The sequence below is a fragment of the Schistocerca americana genome, chromosome 5, assembly GCF_021461395.2.
Source record: "Schistocerca americana isolate TAMUIC-IGC-003095 chromosome 5, iqSchAmer2.1, whole genome shotgun sequence".
NCBI classification, from domain to species: domain Eukaryota; kingdom Metazoa; phylum Arthropoda; class Insecta; order Orthoptera; family Acrididae; genus Schistocerca; species Schistocerca americana.
In genome coordinates this window covers 313833234-313859775 of record NC_060123.1, presented here as the reverse complement: position 1 = coordinate 313859775, position 26542 = coordinate 313833234, and the positions used below count along the sequence as shown (strand labels likewise).

The 26542-nt window shown below is 40.9% G+C and overlaps 1 protein-coding gene across 1 annotated transcript in view; it reads right to left on the bottom strand.

Annotated features, from left to right (window-relative positions):
- LOC124615813 (aspartate aminotransferase, mitochondrial) overlaps window positions 1-26542 on the bottom strand; it is a 68949-nt gene that overhangs the window by 31428 nt on the left and 10979 nt on the right. Inside the window, exons 2-3 of the mRNA XM_047143954.1 lie at window positions 1590-1746; window positions 1299-1427 (exon numbers count right to left, since the gene is read on the bottom strand). Of these exons, the coding sequence (XP_046999910.1) occupies window positions 1299-1427; window positions 1590-1746 (286 nt within the window). The remainder of the gene's footprint in view (window positions 1-1298; window positions 1428-1589; window positions 1747-26542) is intronic.

Below are 26542 nucleotides of genomic sequence, written 5' to 3'. Positions count from 1 at the left end.
GGAGATAGGTACCTCCATCCAGGTCTAAAGAAAAATTCAATATGTTAGCTAAATTTGATAACAGCAACCTATTATGTAATACGCACCAGTCACAAAATAATAGCGACCCCTATATTTCATTGCAAACTTTTTTGAATTTTGCACAGTGTCTTACTTCCATGTAAATATCCCACCAACTATGATCATTAACAAAATGGTGGTCACATCATGAACCTGACACAGCTGTAACTACTGCAAAAAATGATATTTTTTACTGAGTATTTTTTATAAAATCATCTGAGAAAGATTGCAGGGAGTGCACCTAGATTGTGTCATTGCCAACCGGCCAAAAGGTGTCTGCCTCCCCTTCCAAACAAACATATTAACTCCCAGCATTTTGGATGAAAACTGATCACTACACATCGGTCATCATACCCTGTTCAGACGTATCTTATGTCCTAACCAGGCATGGCTGACACTTCTGCCAGCGTCTCTCCCTGTTTCTCAGTTGCCCAGAAACTCACCTGTAAGGAACACAAGAGAGCTTTGTGAACTTTGAAAAGTAGGAAAGGGGTACTGGCAGAAGTGAAGCTGTGAGGGCAGGTCATAAGTTGTGTCCAGATAATTCAGTCTGTCAGAGCACTGAACACAAAAAAGACGAGGTTCTGGGTTCGAGTCCCATTCGGGAACAATTAGAATCTGAAACAAAATTTCAAGATCAGACTAACTGATACCTCAACAGTGAATCATATGTCGCAATCTTTCATGTATTCTAGAAAAATAATGAATTTGTGATACCTCAAATGCATATTTACCTAAAAACTGCAAAGTAACTCCTTAAATAACTAAATGCCAACAGCTTAAATTGTATCTTTTGTTACTGTTTTCCCTTCAGCAGATTTGTTCTTATTCTAACCAGGTCACAAGCATGACACTTCTACCAAACTCACAATCCATGAGACAAACAACATATTAAATCTCTTCTAAATGTGCTTTGCATTAATTGCAAATCAGACAATCTATTGTACTAGATGACGTAGTTTCTCTGGTTCATAAGTGGCATTTTTTATGCAAGTAAAAATGCAACAAGCAACTAAAATCATTCTAAAATGTGTTTTCTCCGTATGACCATCAGACAATTCTGAAGCAGTCACACATTGTTGACAAAAAATTAATTTATTACAGCAAAAATAAAGAATTTCATGTTTCAAAGTACATTGTTTCCTAAATCAAAGATATGCACTGTTAATATAATCATTTGCAAATAAAAATTAATGCTACACTAACATAAAAGCATGGAGAATTAATTAATTACTCACCAAACCATTTTTCACTATTTCACTATTATCTCCCAGTGCCAAGAGTATGGATAGCTTACAATATTCTGGATTTCCAGCAATTGGTGCATATTCTTTGTCCATATTCTTTGCTCTTATTTTGTCTTCTGCCTGTCAAAAAGATAACAGCCTCCATCAACTTTATGAATTACACTGCATCACACACAACAATATATCCATAAATTTTATTTCTGTTCATGAAATGCAAATGCTGTCACTAGTCAAGTTATGTAACTATCTTTCTTTTTGATTATATATAACCAAGGCAATTACCTCTCTAACACTGGGTAGAACAAATGGTTTCCCATTATCATCTCTGTAAGCACCAACACCTAGGTTAATTTTCTTTGGGTTGGTATCTCTCTTATAAGCCTCTGTTACTCCTAGAATAGCATCTGGTGGTCCCATCTCAACATGAGACCACCATGAACTGAAATTTAAAATTAATAATCATAATAAAGAAGTGAACATCTAGAGCACTAAACAAATGTAGTATGAGAAATATTCAAAGGCAATATTAAGAAAAACTGAAATAGAAGACAACAGAAAGATGTACTCACTAGTCTGTATGCACATACACTACAGTTAAAACTGAGCACAGTACCATGACTTAGACATACTTATAGAGATGGTGCAAATGATCTTAATGTCTCAGCAGCTTACACTAAAAAAATGGGATAGAACAAATCATCTGAAACTTCCTTTGAATGGATTAATATTCACAGCCACAAAACACTGAATTCTAGATAACAAGATATAGGAACAGGTGTATCAAGGCAGTCTGGTGACATTGCCACTCTCAAGACTTAATATGACAAGCAACACTTTTCAGACTTACGGAAGCAGATCTTTATAACAAATATTATTATTTATTATTATTTCTATTTTTCTCAGACCTTAGGTCTGGTTAAAAATGGAAAGTGACGCAGACCTTCATGAAGCGTGACTTCCTTTCAACTGTATGGTATATGTTACATTGCATTTAGGAACTTTTGGGTAATTGAACATGTATCAATAATTACAGATTTCTGTAGTTGCATATATACGTTTGGATGTAGCTGTATTGTGTTGATGTACTGGTGGATATTGTGTGGTATGACTCTTGTAGTTGATAGTATAATTGGTATGATGTCAACTTTATCCTGATGCCACATGTCTTTGACTTCCTCAGCCAGTAGGATGTATTTTTCAACTTTTTCTCCTGTTTTCTTCTGTATATTTTTTGTATTGGGTATGGATATTTCGATTAGTTGTGTTAATTTCTTCTTTTTATTGGTGAGTATGATGTCAGGTTTGTTGTGTGGTGTTTTATCTGTTATAATGGTTCTGTTCCAGTATAATTTGTATTCATCATTCTCCAGTACATTTTGTGGTGCATACTTGTATGTGGGAACATGTTGTTGTATTAGTTTATGTTGTATGGCAAGTTGTTGTTGTATTATTTTTGCTACATTGTCATGTCTTCTGGGGTATTCTATATTTGCTAGTATTGTACATCTGCTTGTGATGTGATCTACTGTTTCTATTTGTTGTTTGCAAAGTCTGCATTTATCTGCTGTGGTTTTGGGATCTTTAATAATATGCTTGCTGTAATATCTGGTGTTTATTGTTTGATCCTGTATTGCAATAATGAATCCTTCCGTCTCACTGTATATATTGCCTTTTCCTAGCCATGTGTTTGATGCGCCTTGATCGATGTGTGGCTGTGTTAGATGATATGGGTGCTTGCCATGTAGTGTTTTCTTTTTCCAATTTTCTTTCTTCGTATCTGTTGATGTTATGTGATCTAAAGGGTTGTAGAAGTTATTATGAAATTGCAGTGCTGTAGCCGATGTATTTATATGAGTGATTGCTTTGTGTATTTTGCTAGTTTATGCTCATTCTAGAAAGAATTTTCTTAAATTGTCTACCTGTCCATAATGTAGATATAATGGAAGGAAACATTCCACGTGGGAAAAATTATATATAAAAATAAAGATGAGGTGACTTACCGAACAAAAGCGCTGGCAGGTCGATAGACACACAAACAAACACAAACATACACACAAAATTCAAGCTTTCGCAACAAACTGTTGCCTCATCAGGAAAGAGGTAAGGAGAGGGGAAGACGAAAGGAAGTGGGTTTTAAGGGAGAGGGTAAGGAGTCATTCCAATCCCGGGAGCGGAAAGACTTACCTTAGGGGAAAAAAAGGACAGGTATACACTCGCACACACGCACATATCCATCCACATATACAGACACAAGCAGACATATTTAAAGACAAAGAGTTTGGGCAGAGATGTCAGTCGAGGCAGAAGTGTAGAGGCAAAAAAGTTGTTGAAAGACAGGTGAGGTATGAGTGGCGGCAACTTGAAATTAGCGGAGATTGAGGCCTGGCGGATGACGAGAAGAGAGGATATACTGAAGGGCAAGTTCCCATCTCCGGAGTTCGGATAGGTTGGTGTTGGTGGGAAGTATCCAGATAACCCGGACAGTGTAACACTGTGCCAAGATGTGCTGGCTGTGCACCAAGGCATGTTTAGCCACAGGGTGATCCTCATTACCAACAAACACTGTCTGCCTGTGTCCATTCATGCGAATGGACAGTTTGTTGCTGGTCATTCCCACATAGAATGCATCACAGTGTAGGCAGGTCAGTTGGTAAATCACGTGGGTGCTTTCACACGTGGCTCTGCCTCTGATCGTGTACACCTTCCGGGTTACAGGACTGGAGTAGGTGGTGGTGGGAGGGTGCATGGGACAGGTTTTGCATCGGGGGCGGTTACAAGGATAGGAGCCAGAGGGTAGGGAAGGTGGTTTGGGGATTTCATAGGGATGAACTAACAGGTTACGAAGGTTAGGTGGACGGCGGAAAGACACTCTTGGCGGAGTGGGGAGGATTTCATGAAGGATGGATATCATTTCAGGGCAGGATTTGAGGAAGTCGTATCCCTGCTGGAGAGCCACATTCAGAGTCTGGTCCAGTCCCGGAAAGTATCCTGTCACAAGTGGGGCACTTTTGTGGTTCTTCTGTGGGGGATTCTGGGTTTGAGGGGACGAGGAAGTGGCTCTGGTTATTTGCTTCTGTACCAGGTCGGGAGGGTAGTTGCGGGATGCAAAAGCTGTTTTCAGATTGTTGGTGTAATGGTTCAGGGATTCTGGACTGGAGCATCCCGCAACTACCCTCCCGGCCTGGTACAGAAGCAAATAACCAGAGCCACTTCCTCGTCCCCTCAAACCCAGAATCCCCCACAGAAGAACCACAAAAGTGCCCCACTTGTGACAGGATACTTTCCGGGACTGGACCAGACTCTGAATGTGGCTCTCCAGCAGGGATACGACTTCCTCAAATCCTGCCCTGAAATGATATCCATCCTTCATGAAATCCTCCCCACTCCGCCAAGAGTGTCTTTCCGCCGTCCACCTAACCTTCGTAACCTGTTAGTTCATCCCTATGAAATCCCCAAACCACCTTCCCTACCCTCTGGCTCCTATCCTTGTAACCGCCCCCGATGCAAAACCTGTCCCATGCACCCTCCCACCACCACCTACTCCAGTCCTGTAACCAGGAAGGTGTACACGATCAGAGGCAGAGCCACGTGTGAAAGCACCCACGTGATTTACCAACTGACCTGCCTACACTGTGATGCATTCTATGTGGGAATGACCAGCAACAAACTGTCCATTCGCATGAATGGACACAGGCAGACAGTGTTTGTTGGTAATGAATATCACCCTGTGGCTAAACATGCCTTGGTGCACAGCCAGCACATCTTGGCACAGTGTTACACCGTCCGGGTTATCTGGATACTTCCCACCAACACCAACCTATCCGAACTCCGGAGATGGGAACTTGCCCTTCAGTATATCCTCTCTTCTCGTCATCCGCCAGGCCTCAATCTCCGCTAATTTCAAGTTGCCGCCACTCATACCTCACCTGTCTTTCAACAACTTTTTTGCCTCTACACTTCTGCCTCGACTGACATCTCTGCCCAGACTCTTTGTCTTTAAATATGTCTGCTTGTGTCTGTATGTGTGGATGGATATGTGCGTGTGTGCGAGTGTATACCTGTCCTTTTTTTCCCCTAAGGTAAGTCTTTCCGCTCCCGGGATTGGAATGACTCCTTACCCTCTCCCTTAAAACCCACTTCCTTTCGTCTTCCCCTCTCCTTACCTCTTTCCTGATGAGGCAACAGTTTGTTGCGAAAGCTTGAATTTTGTGTGTATGTTTGTGTTTGTTTGTGTGTCTATCGACCTGCCAGCGCTTTTGTTCGGTAAGTCACCTCATCTTTATTTTTATATATAGTTTGTCCATAATGTAGGTTTTTTTATGTCGATGAATCCCCCTTCCTCCTTCCTTTCTGCTTAATGTGAATCTTTCTGTTGCTGAATGTATGTGACGTATTCTATATTTGTGGCATTGTGGTCGTGTAAGTGTATTGAGTGCTTCTAGGTCTGTGTTACTCCATTTCATTACTCCAAATGAGTAGGTCAATATTGGTATAGCATAAGTATTAATAATTTTGTCTTGTTTCTTGCTGTCAATTCTGTTTTCAGTATTTTTGTTAGTCTTTGTCTATATTTTTTTTAGTTCTTTAATATTTTTATTATCTAATCCTATTTTTTGTCTGTATCCTAGATATTTATAGGCATCTGTTTTTTCCATCGCTTCTATGGAGTCACTGTGGTTATTCAATATGTAATCTTCTTGTTTATTATATTTTCCCTTGACTATGCTATTTTTCTTACATTTGTCTGTTCCAAAAGCCATATTTATATCATTGCTGAATACTTCTGTTATCTTTAGTAATTGGTTGAGTTGTTCATTTGTTGCTGCCAGTAGTTTTAGATCATCCATGAATAGCAAATGTGTGATTTTGTGTGGGTATGTTCCAGTAATATTGTATCCATAATTTGTATTATTTAGCATGTTGGATAGTGGGTTCAGAGCAAGACAGAACCAGAAAGGACTTAATGAGTCTCCTTGGTATATTCCACGCTTAATCTGTATTGGCTGTGATGTGATATTATCTGAATTTATTTGGATATTAAGTGTGGTTTTCCAGTTTTTCATTACTATGTTTAGGAACTGTATCAATTTAGGATCTACTTTGTATATTTCCAATATCTGTAGTAACCATGAGTGGGGTACACTATCAAAAGCTTTTTGGTTATCAATGTAGGCGTAGTGTAGCGACCTTTGTTTAGTTTTAGCTTGATATGTCACCTCTGCATCTATTATCAGTTGCTCTTTACATCCTCATGCTTCTTTGTAACAGCCCTTTTGTTCTGTGTTGTATGTGTCATTAATTTCTGTGTAATGACTGAAGTTAACATTTTGTATATTGTTGGTAGGCATGTTATGGGGCGATATTTAACTGGGTTTGCTGTGTCTGATTGATCTTTAGGTTTCAGATAAGTTATTCCATGTGTAAGTGTATCAGGGAATGTGTATGGGTCTGCAATGTAACTGTTAAATAATTTAGTTAGATGTGAATGTGTTGAGGTGAACTACTTTAGCCAGAAATTTGCTATTTTATCTTTTCCAGGGGCTTTCAAATTGTGAGTAGAATTAATTGCTCGGGTGACTTCATGTTGCAAAATTATCACTTCACGCATTTGTGGTATCATCTTGTATGAGTCTGTTTCTGCTTGTATCCACCGTGCATGCCTGTTATGTTGTACCGGGTTTGACCATATGTTGCTTCAGAAGTGTTCCATGTCTTATGTTTGGTGGATTGTCTATTTTAATGTGTGTGTTATCTATTGTTTGGTAAAATCTCTTTTGGTTTGTGTTGAATGTTTGGTTTTGTTTCCTTCTATTTTCACTTTTTTTGTACCTTCTAAGTCGTTTGGCCAATGCTTGTAATTTATGCTTCTTTTCATCTAATTGCTCTATTGCTTCTTGTTGTGAGATTTTACCTAACCTTTTTCGTTTTTTGTCTGACATTTCATTTCTTATAAATTGTGTTAGCTGCCCGATGTCTTTTCTCAGTTTTTCAATTCTGATCTGTAGCCTGTGTTGCCATGCTGGTTTTGTGGGTTTCTTCTGTGTGTTGGTTGGTTCTGATCTCTGCCTAGTGTGTATATTTAATGTAGTGAGTGCTCCTATATAAACCAGTAGTTGTAACTCTTCCAAAGTTGTGTTTTCATTTATTTTGTTGGGTATGATTGTGTTGATAGTTTTTGTTGTTGTTTCGACTTGTGGGTTATTTGCCGGTCTATGCAAGAATAGTCTAATGTCTGTATTTGTGTCTTTGTATTCTATATATGTCAACTGAAATTTCTCTTCTATATCTAACATGTGTGTCACTTCATGTTCTATTTGTGATTGTTCTGGTGGCTGTCTTAAGATTTCGTTTTCCTCTGATTGTGTAATTGACGCGTTTTGTTCTTTGTTTGTTTTCTCTGGGATGTTTGAGTCCATTACTGTATTTTCTTCTTCTTCTGATTGCACATAATTTTGTTCCAGTATTTGTTGTACTTGTTGTTTGATGTTTTCTAATTCTGACAGGGGTATCCTGTTATTTTTTATTATTACATGGATCTGATCAGCTAGTCGTCGTTCTGTTAAAAATTTTAATTCCAGGTATCTGGTAATGAATGTTCTGTATACTTGTGATCTGTATCCAGTTGTGTTGGTTCCTAGGTTTGTTGCTTGGTAATAACAGAACATGAGGTGTCGATTAACTTCATCTGACCATCTCATCCTCTGTCTGTTTTCCTTCTAGGGTGGTTGCAGGAAGCATATCCTGCAAAACACCTATATTTGGATTTAAATCATTTTCCAGTTGGCTAGCAGTGTCGTTACCATTGTGGGCGGGCATGGGGTTCAAGCGTCGTCCCCGACCATGACGGCGCTTGTCCGAGGCTTCTTTAGTTCTGTCCTGAACCAAGTAATCACACTGAAAGGGGGGTTATCCCTATTAATGGTTTGTTCTTTTCATCGCCTTTTACGACTGGCAGAACATACCGGAGGCCTATTCTTCATTATTGTTCTGGAAGAATGGAGGGATTAAATCCCACTCTTATCACATAATTATTTCTGTCAGCTGCATTACGTCTAAAGTTCCTAACCTAGAAATAAAATGCAACCAATTAAACTTTTTCAGCAGTCCAGGATATCCCTCAAAGAGACATAGAACTGAGTGATTGATGTCATTTTACACATATCCTTTAAAGTTTCCTCATTTTCCCCTCATCATGGTGGGCTTAATCATGCTCAAAACACAAACAATAAGCACTGATTGTTGGACTAATAGGGTTGAGGGACAAAGCAGAGATAATCAGTCCCTCAATCCTTCGTGTATCAAGACATATCCTGATGAACCCAATTGTAGCAGAGAATCAAAAAGAAAGAGACACAGAAGCAAACAGAAGTGAGAGGGCTAAAAGGGTGAAAGTGGTAGAGTTGTCCTGCACAGAAAGCAGCTGTACGTCCCCAGGATACAACATGAAATGGGAGACATTCTCTGCATCTGACCAGTGCTTCCACACTATTACTGCAAGAAACTAGCAATATGAACAAGTCGTTAAAATATCAGGACAAAACAACAATCACAGTTGTGAAATAAAAGAGAATTTAGACAGTGGGAAGGACAGGAGCCAGGTCAGACCATCAAGCAAGGGCAGCCATGGGCCCACTGGGTCGGCACAGGTGATGACACACTCCTCCAATCCCTCAAGCAGCCAGTGAGGCTAATGTGCCCTGCTTTACAGAGAGCAGAAACCACTTTCATAAGTAAAACATAAAAACCAGATCAATCACTTTGGCATCATCCGCTATCACCAGAAGTAGCATGCCAGCAAGTTTAACATTTCGTTGTAAGGTGGGCAAATTGGGTTAGTCCAGTAGGATGTGGGCCACCGTCAGACAGTGAGGTGAATCTTGTACTGGAGAATGTTGGCATGGGTCAGCAAAGTGCAGCCAATGTGAAGCCAACAGAACAATATACTTCCTGACAGAAGAATGAAGAGAATACTGCCAAAATAGTCATGGACCTTTTTATGATTCGCAGTTTATTTGGAAAAACCAGGGCACACCAACCCGTGGGGCCTTGTCTCCAATAACTGACAGTACAGGCAACTGAAGGTCCTGTTCCATTACCCACATTTCAAAGGTCGGCATCCTAGTAGGCAACTTTGCCAACCGGTCAGCATGTTCATTCCCTAGGATCCCAATGCAACCTGAGGTCCATACGATGATGACTGAACATCCAGCTTGGTAGAGATCACAAAGGCGACCCTGGATAGTCACAACCAAATGGGGTTGTGAGGGTAGCACTGGTCAACAGCCTTACGACTATTCACTGCTGATTAAGACTGTCTCACCATTGTAGAAATGAATGTGGCAATTGTTGCCAATTCTGCAGCCATTCAGCAATGATCATAATTCACTGAACACAACATGAGTGTAGGCAAAACCAGTTTGTCCTCAACTATTAACCCGCCAGTGTATACCATTTCTAAGCCCAGAAACACGTCAAGGACAGCTAGGAGCAGGCGGTAAACAACCATGATATCAACAGCCTTTCTGTACAAAGCATACATCAAGACAGACTGAGGATGGGGTACACACCATTAGGGCAAATGTGATTGCTTCCTACAAAGAGGCAAAGTGCAGGTAGTTTGAGTTCAGAGGAGAGACACTGTATGTGAAATGCAATCCAGAGTCCAGCCTTGGGCCTCTGTTGAGGTGGGTGGATCTTCCTACCAGGAAAAAGGACATTGTAGTGCACATGCTCAAGGGAGCAGTGAATGTGCATTGCATATTAGTTGATGCCTGATCTGTAGAGGAGGGACCGAGGCCGTCACAAATAGGCTATTCACAGGGCTGGTCTGAAAGGCACCTGTCACAAGTCTGACCCCACAGTGGTGCATGAGAAACAGCATCCACAATGCTGAAGGCAATGCCAAGCCATATGCCAGACTCCCATAATGAAGACAGGACATGATCAGAGCTTTGTAGAGCTGCAAGAGTTTAGAGCGGTATGTACCACAGATTGTGCTGCTGAGGCAGTGAAGAGTATTAACCCTAGCATTACCAAAGTAATTTGTGTTATAAGTAATACCAGTGGGGGCCCATAAAGAAAGTGGCAATTTAATTTGTCATAGTGTGCACATTTATTTACCTCTGGTATCACTGAGAACACTTAGAACTGCATAGACATTATTTCTGTATACTGGATAATAAAAAATTAAGTTATAATAGGAACAGAATCAACAAATCATAAAATTCACTTTGTATAATTTTTCTAGTAACAGTCATAATTGCGTTCTCTTACAAAAAAGAACTAATTTCAGTCCACTTCATGAAGCAAACAGAATTTACTGTCTTGTTCCGAAACACATTTTTCACACAACACTGTCTTCTTGCTTTGTTTTCCACAGACACGTTTGAGGCACTAAGAGTGGTAACAGTTGATTTTCCCAATTTTTTGTAGTTGATCTTTATAGATGCAGCTTCTTGGTAGCATAGGTGGCACAATCTGTGTGTTCATGGCTCTGCTGTTGGTGGTGAAGGTTCCATAATGCAGCTAAGCTTCCATTGTGCGATGCTTTCCACTACCATTATTACTGGCTTCTGAAGCCTGTACAAAATTCAGGCCTGTCTATCTACACATCTAAGTTATTGTAAAAAACTCTTATGCAATTTAACTGATTCTTTTTGCATTTTGGAAAGGTGAGACGGAAGACTGAATATGTGTTTATTGCTGCTATATCAATGAAGGTGCAGACATCACCTTGTTTCTCTCTTCATGCTGTAATGACCTGCCACCTAGAGTCTATGGTATCTGCATCTCCCTTTGCAGAATTATAAAAAAGATTTACATTAGTCTTTTTTCGAGTCTTTACTAATCATCCTCTTCTTAGTGATAATTGAAAAGCATCAACAGCAGTCACTTTGATTTCTCACAGACTAGAGTTGATGCAAGAGTAACTGTGTCTGACTGCCAGTATATGCAAAGGTGGATGACCATACACTGTGGCCAGTTGTCTTCAGCTCTTCAGGTATCATGGACAACAGGGTGCCAACAAGTGTTAGGTGAAAGTCATTCCACAGAGTCTCAGCAAGCTCCACTGAAGTGTACCACCGAACCGTGGTAACACTGTGGCCTGATTACTCAATGAGTTTTATTAGTCTCTTTACAATATCCATCGGAATTAGAAGGAAGGTCAGCGTTGGCCGCAATGTTGATGGTTTATTGATAGCAAAATGTATTTTCAATCACATAGTTATCTTCAGTGCTGTTGCGTACAAATTAAACTCTTAGGCACTGGGATCAAGTTGTTATCAGTAACCAAAGCTTTTTCTTCTTTTTCACCCTTAAAAGGCACTGAAGTTGGTGATGGTGAGGAGGGTGGTAGGAGAGTGCAGGTACTATTAAATATCCAACTGCTCTAGTGGGCAATGGTTTAAGAAACATTGGGAACCGCTGATTTAGATGTTGTGCATTTCCAGACTTTCCTGTATAGACATCCATGCTGATCACACATGTGGTCTCAGAATCATACAGCATTCTAATTAGAATGTCATATTTTCCAGGTTTTTCTTTACGAAATGCCCTGAATGGGTAGTGAACATGGAAGAAAGACAACAACTCATCCAATGTGGTGTGTAGACCTGGTATGAAATACAATGGAAATTAAGAATTCCCACTTTTGGAAACTTCCCTCACTGGAGCAAACTTGTGAGTCTGGCGATGAATCTCTCTTGTATTCTGATCATAATACCTCAATATTTTAGTCAGTTCAAAAAACCGGGCCCAACTCATTGATCCATTAGGATACTTGTCAGCCCTGAAGCATACACCATAAATCTTGGACAGGTATCTTATTGTCATGATTTGAACCCATGATTAGCAAGAGCCATACATGACAAAGTAACTCACCATCAGTGAGATGAATATCTGGTCAACAAGCCTCTCCATTCGGATGTAGTTTCATTGGTTTCATAACATAAGGTGTAAAGCAGAGCCTTTTTCAAAGGCTTAGGTTTTCCTTGTTATCTTATCCTTTTTTTGCTGGCTATATTTTGTACAGTACAGAATATCAATACTGGCCAGATGTCTCTGTAACATACTCATGCCCACTTCTGGTAATGAATTTATCATAGTTTGTATCATTAGCACCTGGTGGGTTGAGCTGAACCTCATCCTCATTCTCAGATGATGAATTGGTTCCAATTTCTTTCACATCATCCACTTCACTCTCATAAATCTGATAAAATTATTTGATTGTATAAATAAAAAGATCTACTCACCAAGTGGTGGCAAGCTTTCAGACCCAGTGGTTCCTCCTCCAGGCAGAAGGGTTGAAGGTGAAGGGATCCGCAGTTCTACCCCCTTTCCTAGACCTCTCCAGTCCTTTTCCTTCACCCTTCTTCCTTCCCCGTCAACCTTCCTGCCTGAAGGAGGAGTCACTGGCTCCGAAAGCTTTCCAATCACAACAGTCTTATGTGTGTGTTCTGCCACCGCTTGGTGAGTACATTTTTTTATCCATCCAATTAAATAATTTCATCTAAATCTGATTCGTTCAAGACTTCAAGCACTCAATAGAACTACCACATAAATGTTTTATATTCATGTTACTTGTTCAACACCAGCAGGAATAATGAAAATAAAAATCGTCGATTTCATGAAAATCTGCTTGAAGGATACAATGCAAAAGTTTGTTTTGTTTTAAATATTTAAAACCAAAGTCTCGACCACTGAAAACTTTCCTCGGTAATACCGATGGCGGGGGAGGGGGGCCTTGCCTGCTATGGCCCATGGAGAATAAAATTAAATAAATAAGTTTTAATTAACAAATTCTATTATCACTTAATTGTAAATAATGAGTTAACACACCTACATTGAATCAGTGGTCCTACGAAGCTCTTTTCATTCTGAGCTCACAGTGAGAACGTAAAGATTGCTAGAAATTAGCATCTCCCACCAAGTATGAGGGCCGGCGAAAGATTTTGCCCGAAGCTATACAATCCACATAACTGACATGTGGTTCATTCTACATGACAATTCTCAGCCACACTTTGCAGGGGCAATGATGATGCTCCTGCAGCGTTTTCGGTGGGAAGTGTTTGATCATCCACAATACAGCCCGTAATTGGCTACCCCTGAGGTTCATCTCTGCTCAAATGAACCACTGGCTACGAAGACAATATTTTGACACAGACAACGAGCTGCAGTCCAGAGTAGAAAATTATCGAAATGCATTGGCAGCTGTCTTCTACAATGAGGCAATTGAAAAGTTGGTACAACGTACAACAGATGTCTAAGTGAGTGGTGACTGTGTAGCTGGCAGGTGTAGCTAACCCTTGCAAATAAAACACTGTGGTTTACATTTCGTGACCTATCATTCCTTACTTTCCGAATAGCCCTCTTAGTAGTCTCAAGGGAGGGTCCAGACAGTTGGAAAATGATCACCATCACAAAGGTAAGGACTCTCATATGGAAGGAGGGGAGAAGACCTGAACTGCAAATGGAAAGATTAATGGCCAAATAAGATTCATATGCTACACTGAAGTGTGTGGAAAAACAGTATTCAAGAGGCAAAGATCAAGCTCAGCAGGCCAGTTTTCAATAGCTGTATCATTGCCACTGGTCGAAGTTTTACCCCATGGAGTGTTGCAATCATTGAAGCCACACAATATTAGGAAGGGTTGCGAGCTGACAAAGCAGTGCAAAGCATCCTGGCACACTTCAACATCAGGAGGGAGATACACATTACTGACAGTGAATTCCAGAAATGTCCTAAACCAACAGCCAAAGCCTCTAAAGTCGTATCGAGCGGCGCATGTTATCCGTAAACAAAGTCCACAACCTATGTGCAAACACTGCCTGACACAAGGTCAGTACAATTCTAAAAACAGCCCTGATAGCAGCAGAAGGTATGGATCTGCACTGCTGCGAACCAAGTTTTCTGGAGGGTAATGCCAAATCAGGGGAAACATAGAAGAGACATTGTGGCTCAGCCAGGTGACAAAACCACTACAGTTCCACTGGAGAATCGCACTATCAGTACCACGCGGGGGCATGGAGGGACCAAGAGGGAAGGTCACACCTCGGGGCCAATACATATTGGTTCTGAACCCAGGTTTGTGCATATGGGGGACGGGGGTTACAGGACCACAGTAGCCACCAGGGATGCCATCTATGACAAAGGCAAAATAGGCCGAGCTTGGTGGCACAGGGCCCACCAGGCTCATTACCTCCTCCTCAGACAATACCACTGTCAGAGAGGACTTCTTTGCCCCAGATTCTGGGACAGGAGAAGAAATGCTAAGGCCTGCAGCTTGCAGCCTGTGGCCATTTATTCCACTGGCTGGTACCTGGCTGCAGACCAGTAGATTCCTGGGAAGGGAGCATCCCATGGGACCCATTCCTGGCAACAAGCCAGAGGGGGCATTGTGACTGGTGGGGCTTGGGACCTGATGTCCTGAAAGGAGTTGTGGGGAAAGCAATAGGAGAGCAGTGGGTGTAGTTCAGTGTCCTTATGTAGAACACACAAAGGACAACAGTACAGTCAGTACAGAGAATTTAATCATACACATAGCATACATCATGCAACTAAGATGTAGATGAACGGATCTTTGCCTCTTGATATATGATTTTCTTTTCACTTTGGCAGAAATTGCAGTCCAGTGAACAGGGAGTGCTTCTCCCCAAAGATGATACAGACAGGAAGGGTGCGGGGGAGGGGGGGGGGCAGGGGGAGGGGGGCGGGCACAAATTGAGTTAATGTGTATCTGAAGTCAGTAGTCCCTACAGATGGGACTGGCATTTCAACATGATATGTATGCAAAACTCATGCATTTGAAGCACCTCATTAGAGGGTGAACATAAGGCTTACATCGCACCAATACACCATCACCTTGAGCTTCTCAGGCAACATGTCATCTTCAAAGACCCAGATGAAGATTCTAGCATTAACCCTATTGTCCTTTGGCATTCACTGATGTATCAGACAAAAATGCACACACCCCTCAATACAAACTGGCACACAAGTCAGTCTGTAAAAGGAGATTATTGTTAAAAACAACACTATGTACCCGACAGCCTGTTATTGGAAATTATAGTAACAGGAATGTAAACCTCACTTGTCACAGGCGAGCAGTGCCAGTGGCTGGGCATGGGAGACCATTTTAATCAAAACAGGGCTGCTTTTCATTTTTTAAATTGTTGCAGCATCTCCAAATCTGTCCTTGAGGTATTCAACGAATAAAAGTGGCTTTGTAATCAATAAGAAAACCCCGACAGTCTTAGAACAAACTACGTATTGGAGGGAGTACTTCTCTCCTTGTCTCTGGGCCCTATATTCCTCCCACAGGGCAGCCAGAGAAGAAAACATTTTGGAGTCATAACTCTCCATTTTGTAATACATCTTACCTTGAGGAGTGACTGCTGAGGCCATGCAGCCAACAGCAGAAGAAAGTTTAATTCACTTCATATGTACGTCTCCCACCATGGTGCGAACCACTATGAACAAGGGCTCTTTCCACAGGCAGCACCCAGCCCAGCAAGCGTGCCCACGACCCAGTCACAGTGGGCACATACTCCACTGCACATGTGGGGAATTTCCAGCTCAGGCACTGGCAGTGCTATCTCTGTGTGGTCAGAGGACTTCCACCACACATGTACTGACAATCCTGGCCACAACAGAATGGCTACCATGCTTGATTTTGGGCATAGTACCTTCCCATGAAAGTAAAGGAGCAAAGAGAAAGGAACAAAAGGTGGAATATATGCTGCATTGGAGGTGTCCTTGTCGGCATTATACATACTCTAGTAAAATTTGGAAAAAAGTATTAGGTCAAACCAACAATGGGGATCATATGGTGAAGAGTGAAAATTTGTTGAATACCAGAAAGGAAGAAAATGAGTGTCCAAAATCACAAATAAAACCCAAGCACAATCGGCACCAAGAAGACTGCCCAATGGAAAGGCAGAGAGGAAAATAGAATAGTAGCAGGACAGACTTGCCTCTAAGAAGACATCATGCTTGCATACACATCTCATTACGCAATGTGTCCTATGTGACAGGTGTAAGAGTGAGTGTGTGCGCGCACACTTTTACATAACTTACAGATTCTCTGAAGGAGGACTATTTTCAAAATTACATTTAGTGATGTGCCCTTCTGCTGTTTAACATATTTCCATTCTGTGAGTAATGATCTGTCCCATACACATGTAACGGGAAAGTTCCAGGAACTAAAATGACCATCCCTGCAGGGGGAAAAAAAGGACATTCTTTTCTTGAAAAACTATTGAAAAATTTTAGAGAACCCACATTTGGAACCAACTGCAGAATGATGCAACTGCCATGAAGTTACATCTTGTGTTACAATCGTAAAGACAAGATAAACAAAATCAGGACTCATACAGAAGCACATAGGCAATCGCTTTCCTTCACTCCACTTATGCATCTGACAAGAAAGAGCATGACTAGGCCATGGTACAATGTAGCCTCCGCCATGCACTGTATGGTGGCTTGCAGAATATGTGAGTAGATGTAGAAGTAGAGGGCACTATATGCACCAAACAGGAAGCCCAAACAGTCATGAAGGCAAAGCAAGTGAAAAGCATTTGAGAGTTACAGAAGAAGTGTAAATCTCTTCTCTATGAGCCATGCAACCTCTGTCTCCTCCTCTTAAAAACATCTCAAGAACTTAGAAGCAGGTTGGATACTTCTGACAGAATCTCAGAATTCTTACAACATTCATTGCGTCATTTGATCAAATAGGTAACACATGGACAGCTAAACTAGTCTGTCCTCTTATCAGGATAAGAAACACAACCAATTATAATGCTCTGTATTGAAACCTGTCGAACGGCCAAAATTGATTGGGGAACTTTAAGCAGAAGTCAGAGTCCTGAGCTGCAATAAGGCCACTGCCACCCAGCAGGTGTTGGTCACTGAACTGCATGATCAGCACTGTATGGTCTGACTGAGTACCAGAACCAGGCCACCAGTCCAAAGTCGTGTTATCTATGCATCTTGGCCGACCTACTGTCAGTTAAGCCACACTTTCTGGTCATCAACATGCTACAGACACTTTGACACAACCCAGAAACATTACTGCTCCTATGGAATCAGCAGGGGGAATCTGTATTTAACCACATCTGAACCAGGTTGCCATCGTTCAGCCAGATGGGCAGTAAGTGACACCCAGTCAATGTCTGCCTACACCACTGTCTTAACTGCCACCATCAAGTCATTAAGGAGGGTCCTCTGCCTGTCTGCGCAGACGGCTAACAACGCTCCATCAGCCCGCTCCTGCTATTCACCTTCATCCAGACTTCGACTCTGGGCTACGCCATCACTGTGCCACTGCGACAACGCAATCTTCCACAGTAAAGAAGACTTGGGGCTGCTCATGACTGCATTGCAGCTGTCTCCTGCTCACCTCCCATACCAGAGATGCCAGCATAGCACTGTCTCCCAGGCAGAGATCTCCAGGTCAAGCCAGAGAATAAAGCACACACAGAATAATGTCTGAACTTTATGAATTAGTAAAGAAAAAATAAAGAGGAGTTTTATCTTCACCAGGATCTGCCTCTGCTGCTTTCCTAACCATAGACATGTGGGAGATGAATTGTTCACTTCACCACTAACTTCTGTATATTGTCTATCATCCCCAGCCACTCATCTTCCCATTGACATGATTGTGCTCTTCCAGTGAGGAGAGTGTAAGGAGAGAAATATTACACAACAGAATTTTCAGTACATGCTTCCTGGCCAACACATTCTCTTGATTTCCATGTTTCTTGGCACATAGCAGACTTAACTCCTCTACACCCCATCCTTTCATGTGGAACAGATTATCAGGGATGTTCTGGACTGTTATCAGTTGGACACAAGACTTTGTAGATTGAAGGGCACTAAGGAGCTTGAGCAAATAACAGATCCCTCCTCACATATAAGGTGTAAGTTTCATCTGCACCAGAACCCTCAAGATCACACATCATAGAACTTGGAAAATTCTGTTTTGAAAAAAGATTTTTGTGACACTTTGGTACCAACAGAGAGCTGCCAGGGCACTATTCTGCTCGCACCTATTTGTGAAAACTGCCACATGGTAAAGCACTCATAAAAATTTTAAAGGACTTTGATTTACAAATTTATGAGTGAAGTCCCTCCAGTACTTCAGCAAAACAAATAGTTTTGGGCATCTGCATGAACTGCTCCAATCCCGGATTGCATTTTGTATTCATTCCACACAATATGCAACTGAAGATTAAAGAGTCACATATCATGATAATGAATGGTTAACAAATGATTATTTAATATTCTGAAAGATTTGTATAATATATGAGACTTACATAGTTCACTAAAGCTCAAGTCATAACACCCACATTACACAAAATGAGTGCTCATGATTCCTATATACGTACCATACTGGCACTAGATGATATCCAAAGTTTAAACAGATTGTAAATCATGCGATGAGTAAGCTTATTAAGGGTAGAAAATACTGTGGTTTACTAACAAATTTTAGAAAATTTTGAGGAAGTAGAAACTGTTGCACCTTTGGTAAAAAAAAAAAAAAAAAAAAAAAAAAAAAAAAAAAAAAAAAAAAAAAAAAAAAGGCTGAAATGTTGACAGGCAAAATATAGTACATGGTGAGGCAGAAAGGACAGACAAAAATTTTGAACAGATAGTATTCAGGCTCAGTTAATAGAAGTGGGGAGGAATGATGTGATCACATGATTGGTAGGCTCCTGCCATTTTGTTTAGTCAAGGTCATGAAGCCGTAGACTGTGCAACATCGTGAGTTCGCTTACAATGGTTTTGTGCATAATACTGAGTCTATCTTAACTCAGCATGTGTTTCGTCACCATTTCAATCTTGCAAGACATGATAGTGTTCTCACTCCTAACACCATTTCATGTTGTGCTGAATCATTCCATTTATGAGAAACAGCGACGAATAGAAAACTGCCAGGGGCTCCTCGCTCAGTAAGCAATGCAGAAAATGTTGAAAAGAGTTCAGCCAACCATACTCCATAGGCCTAGACAATCTGCTAGGAGACATTCTGCTGAACTAGTCTCAATAATCGTTCAGTAAGGTGTATTTGCATATTGATCTAGGATTTCATCCCTACAAAATAACCATGGTGCAACAATTGAACTCTACAGATTATGTACAACGGCTAAATTTTACTTGAGAAATGGAGACCATACTTCAGCAAAATGACAACGTTATTTTGTTTATAAATTATGCTAATTTTCATTTGAAAGGCATGATAAATCAACAGAACTGTCCTTAGTGGGCCAGTGAAAATCCGAAACTAATGCACGAGAGACCATTACATAGTCCCAAGGTGACTGGTGTGCTGCATCTGGTACAGATGTTATTGCTTCATCCTTTTTCCAAGACAATAATGGTAAAACTGTAACTGTAACCTTGGAATGTTATAGACAGATGATCACTGAATTCTTCCTAACTGAACTAAGAAGAAAACTTATTCCCAACCAGCGAGTTTGGTTTTTCAGTAGGATGGGGCCTCAGCTCACACAGCAAGAATATCAATGGAAGCTATTCTGACTGGTTTTCATGGTCATGTCATTTCCTGGTTTGGTGGCAGTTGGCCTCTTCATTCCCAGACTTGTCCATATGCAACTACTTTTTGTGGAGTTACCTCAAGTCACATGTATACGAGCATAAACCATGTACACTTGAAGAAATGAAGGACACAATTCATGTGGAAGTCTTCAAATTGACAGAGCGATGTTGGAGAGAGTGGAAGCCAACTTCCAAGAGCGGCTTGAGAAGTAGATTGGTGAAAACGGCCGTCACCTGGAAGATGTTGCTTTCCAGCATTAATTCTGTAAAATTGTAACATTATTTGAGTATTATTCTGTAACTAAATAATTTTCTGAAGCACAGGTAACTACTTTTTAATGTCTGTCCTTTATGCCTCACCCTGTAGAACTTTGTCCGACTATAGAAAGGTTAACGAATGAGACATAACTTCCAGTCATATGTTAGCAACAGAACTTGCTGAGAACGAGAAAATTCTGGTCCTACATACAAATCATTACACTTGTTGACCAGTTTTGTGTCAGAAGGTAGCAGAGAGAAGGCTGAAGTTTTAAATTTCACATGTGGAAAAATCATTCAAACAGAAGGATCCTACAGACATACAATAATTTGACCATTGCACACACTTCTATATGGAGGACATATAAATAGGCATTCCTGGCATTGAGAAGCAACTAAAAATGTTGAAAACAATTACATCAAGTCTAGATGGAACCCAAAATTGGTTTCACACTCTTTGGCATTAGTTCCTTGCTTAGTTGAAATTTATCGCAAATTGCTTTCTCAGAGCTAAGTTCCAAATGACTGAATAAAAGTGCAAGTGTCTCCTGTGCTTAAGATGGGTAAAAGAAAGGACCCGCAAAATTGCCAACTAACGTCTTTAACATCGGTTTGCTGCTGAATTCTTTAACACATTCAAAATTCAAACAGGATAAATTTCCTTGAGGTAGGAAAGCTTCCATCTACAAATCAGGAAGGATTTACAAAGCATCGCTCACACAAAATTCAGCTTGTCCTTTTATCACACAATATCCGGCAAAATGCGGATGGAGGACAACAGGCAGATCGCATATTCCTCCATTTACAGAACGCATTTTACATGGTGCCTCATTGCAGACTGTTAAAGGTCCAATAATACAGATTAGATTCCAAGGTATGTGAGTGGATCGAAGACTTCTTAAGTAACAGAACTCTGAACACTGTCCTCATTCAGAGACAAGCGTATCATTAGGACTGCCTGACAGAAGTGTGGTAAAACAACTCTTGTTCTCTATATACATAAATGATCTGACATAGTGTAAGCAGCAATCTGCGACTGTGTGCTGATGATGCTGTAGTGTACAGAAAGTGTCACCATTGTCTGACTAGGAGAACACAGGGTGACTGACATGCTTTCTATTTGGTGTGATGAATGACACTTGATTTAAACAAAGATTTAAATTAATGCTGACGAGTACGAAAAACATCCAAATACAATATTGGTAGTGTGTTGCTTGACACAGCCAGGAAAATTAATTATCTACGTGTAATGTTGTAAAGCAGTATGACACGGAATGAGCACATGTCAGCCATAGGGAAGACAAATGGTAGACTTTTGTTTATTTAGAGAATTTCTGAGTGCTGCTTGAGTGTTTGGTATTTCCATCAGGTAGGATTAAATGAAGACATCGAAGCAATTCAGAGGCGTGCAGCTAGTTTTGCAACCAGCAGGTTTGATCAACATATGAATATTACAAAGATACTTAGTGAACTCAAATGGGAATCTCTGGAGTTCCACAAACTTCTTTCTACAAAACATTAATGACAAAATTTAGGGAATCAGCATTTGCAGCTGACTGCAGAACTATTCTACCAACATACATTTCCCTTAAGACCTGCGAAGATCAGATACATTAGGGCTCATACAGGGGCATGCAGACAGTCTTTTTCCCCTTGCTCAATTTCTGAGTAGAACAAGAAAGGGAATGACAAAGTACCCTTCACCTTGTTGAGTATGTACGTAGATGTAGAGAGACCAGTAGTGCACATGGCTTGATATTTTGTAACAGTACTGACCCATGAACCTCACCGAATGTTTTATGGAGACAACTATTTTGAGTGGAACAGGTGGTACCATCAGAATTTATACTTCTTACAAACAGCAATGGTTATAGAAACTAAGTAAATCTGCAATGAATTAAAGAATCTGTAGGACCACCTGAACTTAAAATTTTAGTAGTATTTCTCACTCAAGGAAACAACTGTCAAATTCATAATGGCCTAGTTTTACGAAAATTAACCATGACGGGACAGGAAATAAAGTGACAGACCTGCACAAACATTGAGAACATTTGCGGGTTAGTTTCACCATGTTTACAGTTGGCACATTCCAGACATGTGTGTCACGGCTCGTTGGCACAATAAATCGATTATGAAAGTGTTTCTACTAGTAGAGATTACAATAGATCTTGTGCAAATCGCTCAGACTAATCACAGAAAAATGTGAAAGTTCCATAAGCAATTTTAAGTGTGTGTGATGATAAACAGAGGCAAGTCATGACAAACAGCTTTGGGCTGAGACCCTTTGGATTTAAATTATATAAGACTCTTTCCAATTAAGTGGCACAGAAGGAGGATGGGAATATTAAGATATCATTTATCAGCTGTGCATGTACAAACTAGTAAGAGATGCATAATTAAAGCAACATGCAGTAGTTGGATGACTATCAACTACTGCAGCCAGGAATTTCTGGCATCAGTTGTGACTAAAGCCAAAAAATTATGTCTGTATCACTTTCTCCTATATTCATACAGAAAATAATACAGCCAGTAAATGGCAAAAGTTCACCGAAATGAAGGACCAGATAATATGAAAAACTGGCCTGCTATTTCATTGAAAATGATAATTTTCCTCTCAGTTTCAGAACAAGGATTGCTTAGTGAGTGGGTTTTTTGTATACGATAAGAAGCTATCTTAAAGATAAGAGAGAAAACTCAAGTAAGCATTATGTAATAACAAGATACACAGGTGCAAGGACATAAGTGATCCAAGTTCAATTATTAACAGAAGTAAAATTTCCTGCAATAAACACCCTCTTAGAACTGACAATATCAGAAACTGAGTCCACCTTGACGCAAAACACCTTGTTGTTTGTTTACTTGTTTTATTTTCCCAAACTAGTTTTGGCGACAAATACTACCACCATCAGTGGATTTTTAAAATCTAAAACATGCAGAAAATAGCATAGTTATACAAACACAGTGACACAGTATTACATTTTTACTATTTGTTTTTGAAATATAATTTTCTATGGATACTTTAATGTTACCTTATTTATTGCATGTTATAGCATGTTTTTGAGAATTATTGTCACTGCTTCTGACATTTTTCTGTGCTTTTTTTTCTGTTGCAGTTTTTTCTTAGCAAACATCTGCAACTATGTGAGTGGCTGTTAGTAAACAAAATACTAGAGGGTGAACTTCGTAAGTTACTGTCTTAGAACTGAAACACCAAAAATTTCAACACAAAGAAGTGTTTTGCTGGTTCACATGTATTAAGTGTCCTAGGTGAAACTGAGCTATCCAACAGTCCTAATAAACCCACTTCAACATTTTATCTTATAATGAAAATACAAAAAGCTTTTAGTTTAAGCTAAGTTCTCCCTTCCCAATGATATATAGTTGACACAACTGAACAGTTTCTTGAATAGGTGGCCTATGTCCTCTAAAATGTCACTAAAATTAAAATGGCAGGTATTTGTGACATCATATGAACTAGGTAACGAAAAATAAAAGGATGTAGCAGTTAGGTAGAAGCAATAGCCTGCTAATAGTCTTCTGCCTTGGGGGTACGATGTGCTATTAGTGGAAAAATCAACAGCATAGGATGGAGAAGGTAATGGAAATTAAGGACAAAAATGTGTGATCACAGGATAAACCATTTAATAGCAGACTGGAAGAAAAAGCGTAAAAATAAATGAAATACTGACAGGTCAGGAATGTATGGAATATGTTGGAAATTTTGTGAGGCAGGGACCATGGAGCAATATAAAAGAACCACAGTATGGAATACAACAAAGGAAATAAGGCTCGGCATGAGAGAGAGAGAGAGAGAGAGAGAGAGAGAGAGAGAGAGAGAGATAATAGCCATCAATAATAAGGAATGAATTGAAGTCACTGGTAAATGTCACAAGGGGACCTTATGGCCTGACCCTCTGATTTTCTCCAAAGTTATAAGATTTGAAGATTGGTGATCACACATCAATTACCTAATGCAGTACAGTGTATTTATCAAAAACACTTTTAAAAATTACCTTTGAAGATCAGATCCAAGTGCAATATACTCAATAGTAGGCAAGAGTGTTATGTAACAGGAATTTAACTATAATGTAGTTAGTAGTGTTAATTTTTCTACTTTTATTTAAAGTCCATGTTTATTAACACACATAATTCTTACTTAACAAATACTGAATTCTATTTTTTAATATATTTTATTTGTATTAGTAGTGGCATGAAAATGAAAGTAGCCTATTGAGAGGAAATTAAAATTTGTTATGAAAACGTGAAACATCAAACAAAAATAAAGTATAATTTTATTTCTGAAGACTGAAAAGCATTATTGAGGACATAATTTTTATTCATTTAACAAAAATGTATTTAACATGACTTACCAAATATTAATTTATTTTAATATGATCAATAATAAACAGTGAAATGTTTTAACTTAAAAAAATGATACGATATTTGTTAATTAACATTTCCATTTGTTCATAAATGATGATGTAGTGGTCTTCAGTCCTGAGACCAGTTTGATGCAGCTCTCCATGCTACTTTATCCCGTGCAAGCTGCTTCATCTCCCAGTACCTACTGCAACCTACATCCTTCTGAATCTGCTTAGTGTAATCATCTCTTGGTCTCCATCTACGATTTTTACCCTCCACGCTGCCCTCCAATACTAAATTGGTGATCCCTTCATGCCTCAGAACATGTCCTACCAACCGATCCCTTCTTCTAGTCAAGTTGTGCCACAAACTTCTCTCCTCCTAATCCTATTCAATACCGCCTCATTAGTTATGTGATCTACCCATCTAATCTTCAGCATTCTTCTGGAGCACCATATTTCAAAAGCTTCTATTCTCTTCTTGCCCAAACTATTTATCGTCCATGTTTCACTTCCATACATGGCTACGCTCCATACAAATACACTCCTGGAAATGGAAAAAAGAACACATTGACACCGGTGTGTCAGACCCACCATACTTGCTCCGGACACTGCGAGAGGGCTGTACAAGCAATGATCACACGCACGGCACAGCGGACACACCAGGAACCGCGGTGTTGGCCGTCGAATGGCGCTAGCTGTGCAGCATTTGTGCACCGCCGCCGTCAGTGTCAGCCAGTTTGCCGTGGCATACGGAGCTCCATCGCAGTCTTTAACACTGGTAGCATGCCGCGACAGCGTGGACGTGAACCGTATGTGCAGTTGACGGACTTTGAGCGAGGGCGTATAGTGGGCATGCGGGAGGCCGGGTGGACGAACCGCCGAATTGCTCAACACGTGGGGCGTGAGGTCTCCACAGTACATCGATGTTGTCGCCAGTGGTCGGCGGAAGGTGCACGTGCCCGTCGACCTGGGACCGGACCGCAGCGACGCACGGATGCACGCCAAGACCGTAGGATCCTACGCAGTGCCGTAGGGGACCGCACCGCCATTTCCCAGCAAATTAGGGACACTGTTGCTCCTGGGGTATCGGCGAGGACCATTCGCAACCGTCTCCATGAAGCTGGGCTACGGTCCCGCACACCGTTAGGCCGTCTTCCGCTCACGCCCCAACATCGTGCAGCCCGCCTCCAGTGGTGTCGCGACAGGCGTGAATGGAGGGACGAATGGAGACGTGTCGTCTTCAGCGATGAGAGTCGCTTCTGCCTTGGTGCCAATGATGGTCGTATGCGTGTTTGGCGCCGTGCAGGTGAGCGCCACAATCAGGACTGCATACGACCGAGGCACACAGGGCCAACACCCGGCATCATGGTGTGGGGAGCGATCTCCTACACTGGCCGTACACCACTGGTGATCGTCGAGGGGACACTGAATAGTGCACGGTACATCCAAATCGTCATCGAACCCATCGTTCTACCATTCCTAGACCGGTAAGGGAACTTGCTGTTCCAACAGGACAATGCACTCCGCATGTATCCCGTGCCACCCAACGAGCTCTAGAAGGTGTAAGTCAACTACCCTGGCCAGCAAGATCTCCGGACCTGTCCCCCATTGAGCATGTTTGGGACTGGATGAAGCGTCGTCTCACGCGGTCTGCACGTCCAGCACGAACGCTGGTCCAACTGAGGCGCCAGGTGGAAATGGCATGGCAAGCCGTTCCACAGGACTACATCCAGCATCTCTATGATCGTCTCCATGGGAGAATAGCAGCCTGCATTGCTGCGAAAGGTGGATATACACTGTACTAGTGCCGACATTGTGCATGCTCTGTTGCCTGTGTCTATGTGCCTGTGGTTCTGTCAGTGTGATCATGTGATGTATCTCACCCCAGGAATGTGTCAATAAAGTTTCCCCTTCCTGGGACAATGAATTCACGGTGTTCTTATTTCAATTTCCAGGAGTGTACTTTCAGAAACGACTTCCTGATACTTAAATCTATACTCAATGTTAACAAATTTATCTTCTTCAGAAACGCTTTCCTTGCCATTGCCAGTCTACATTTT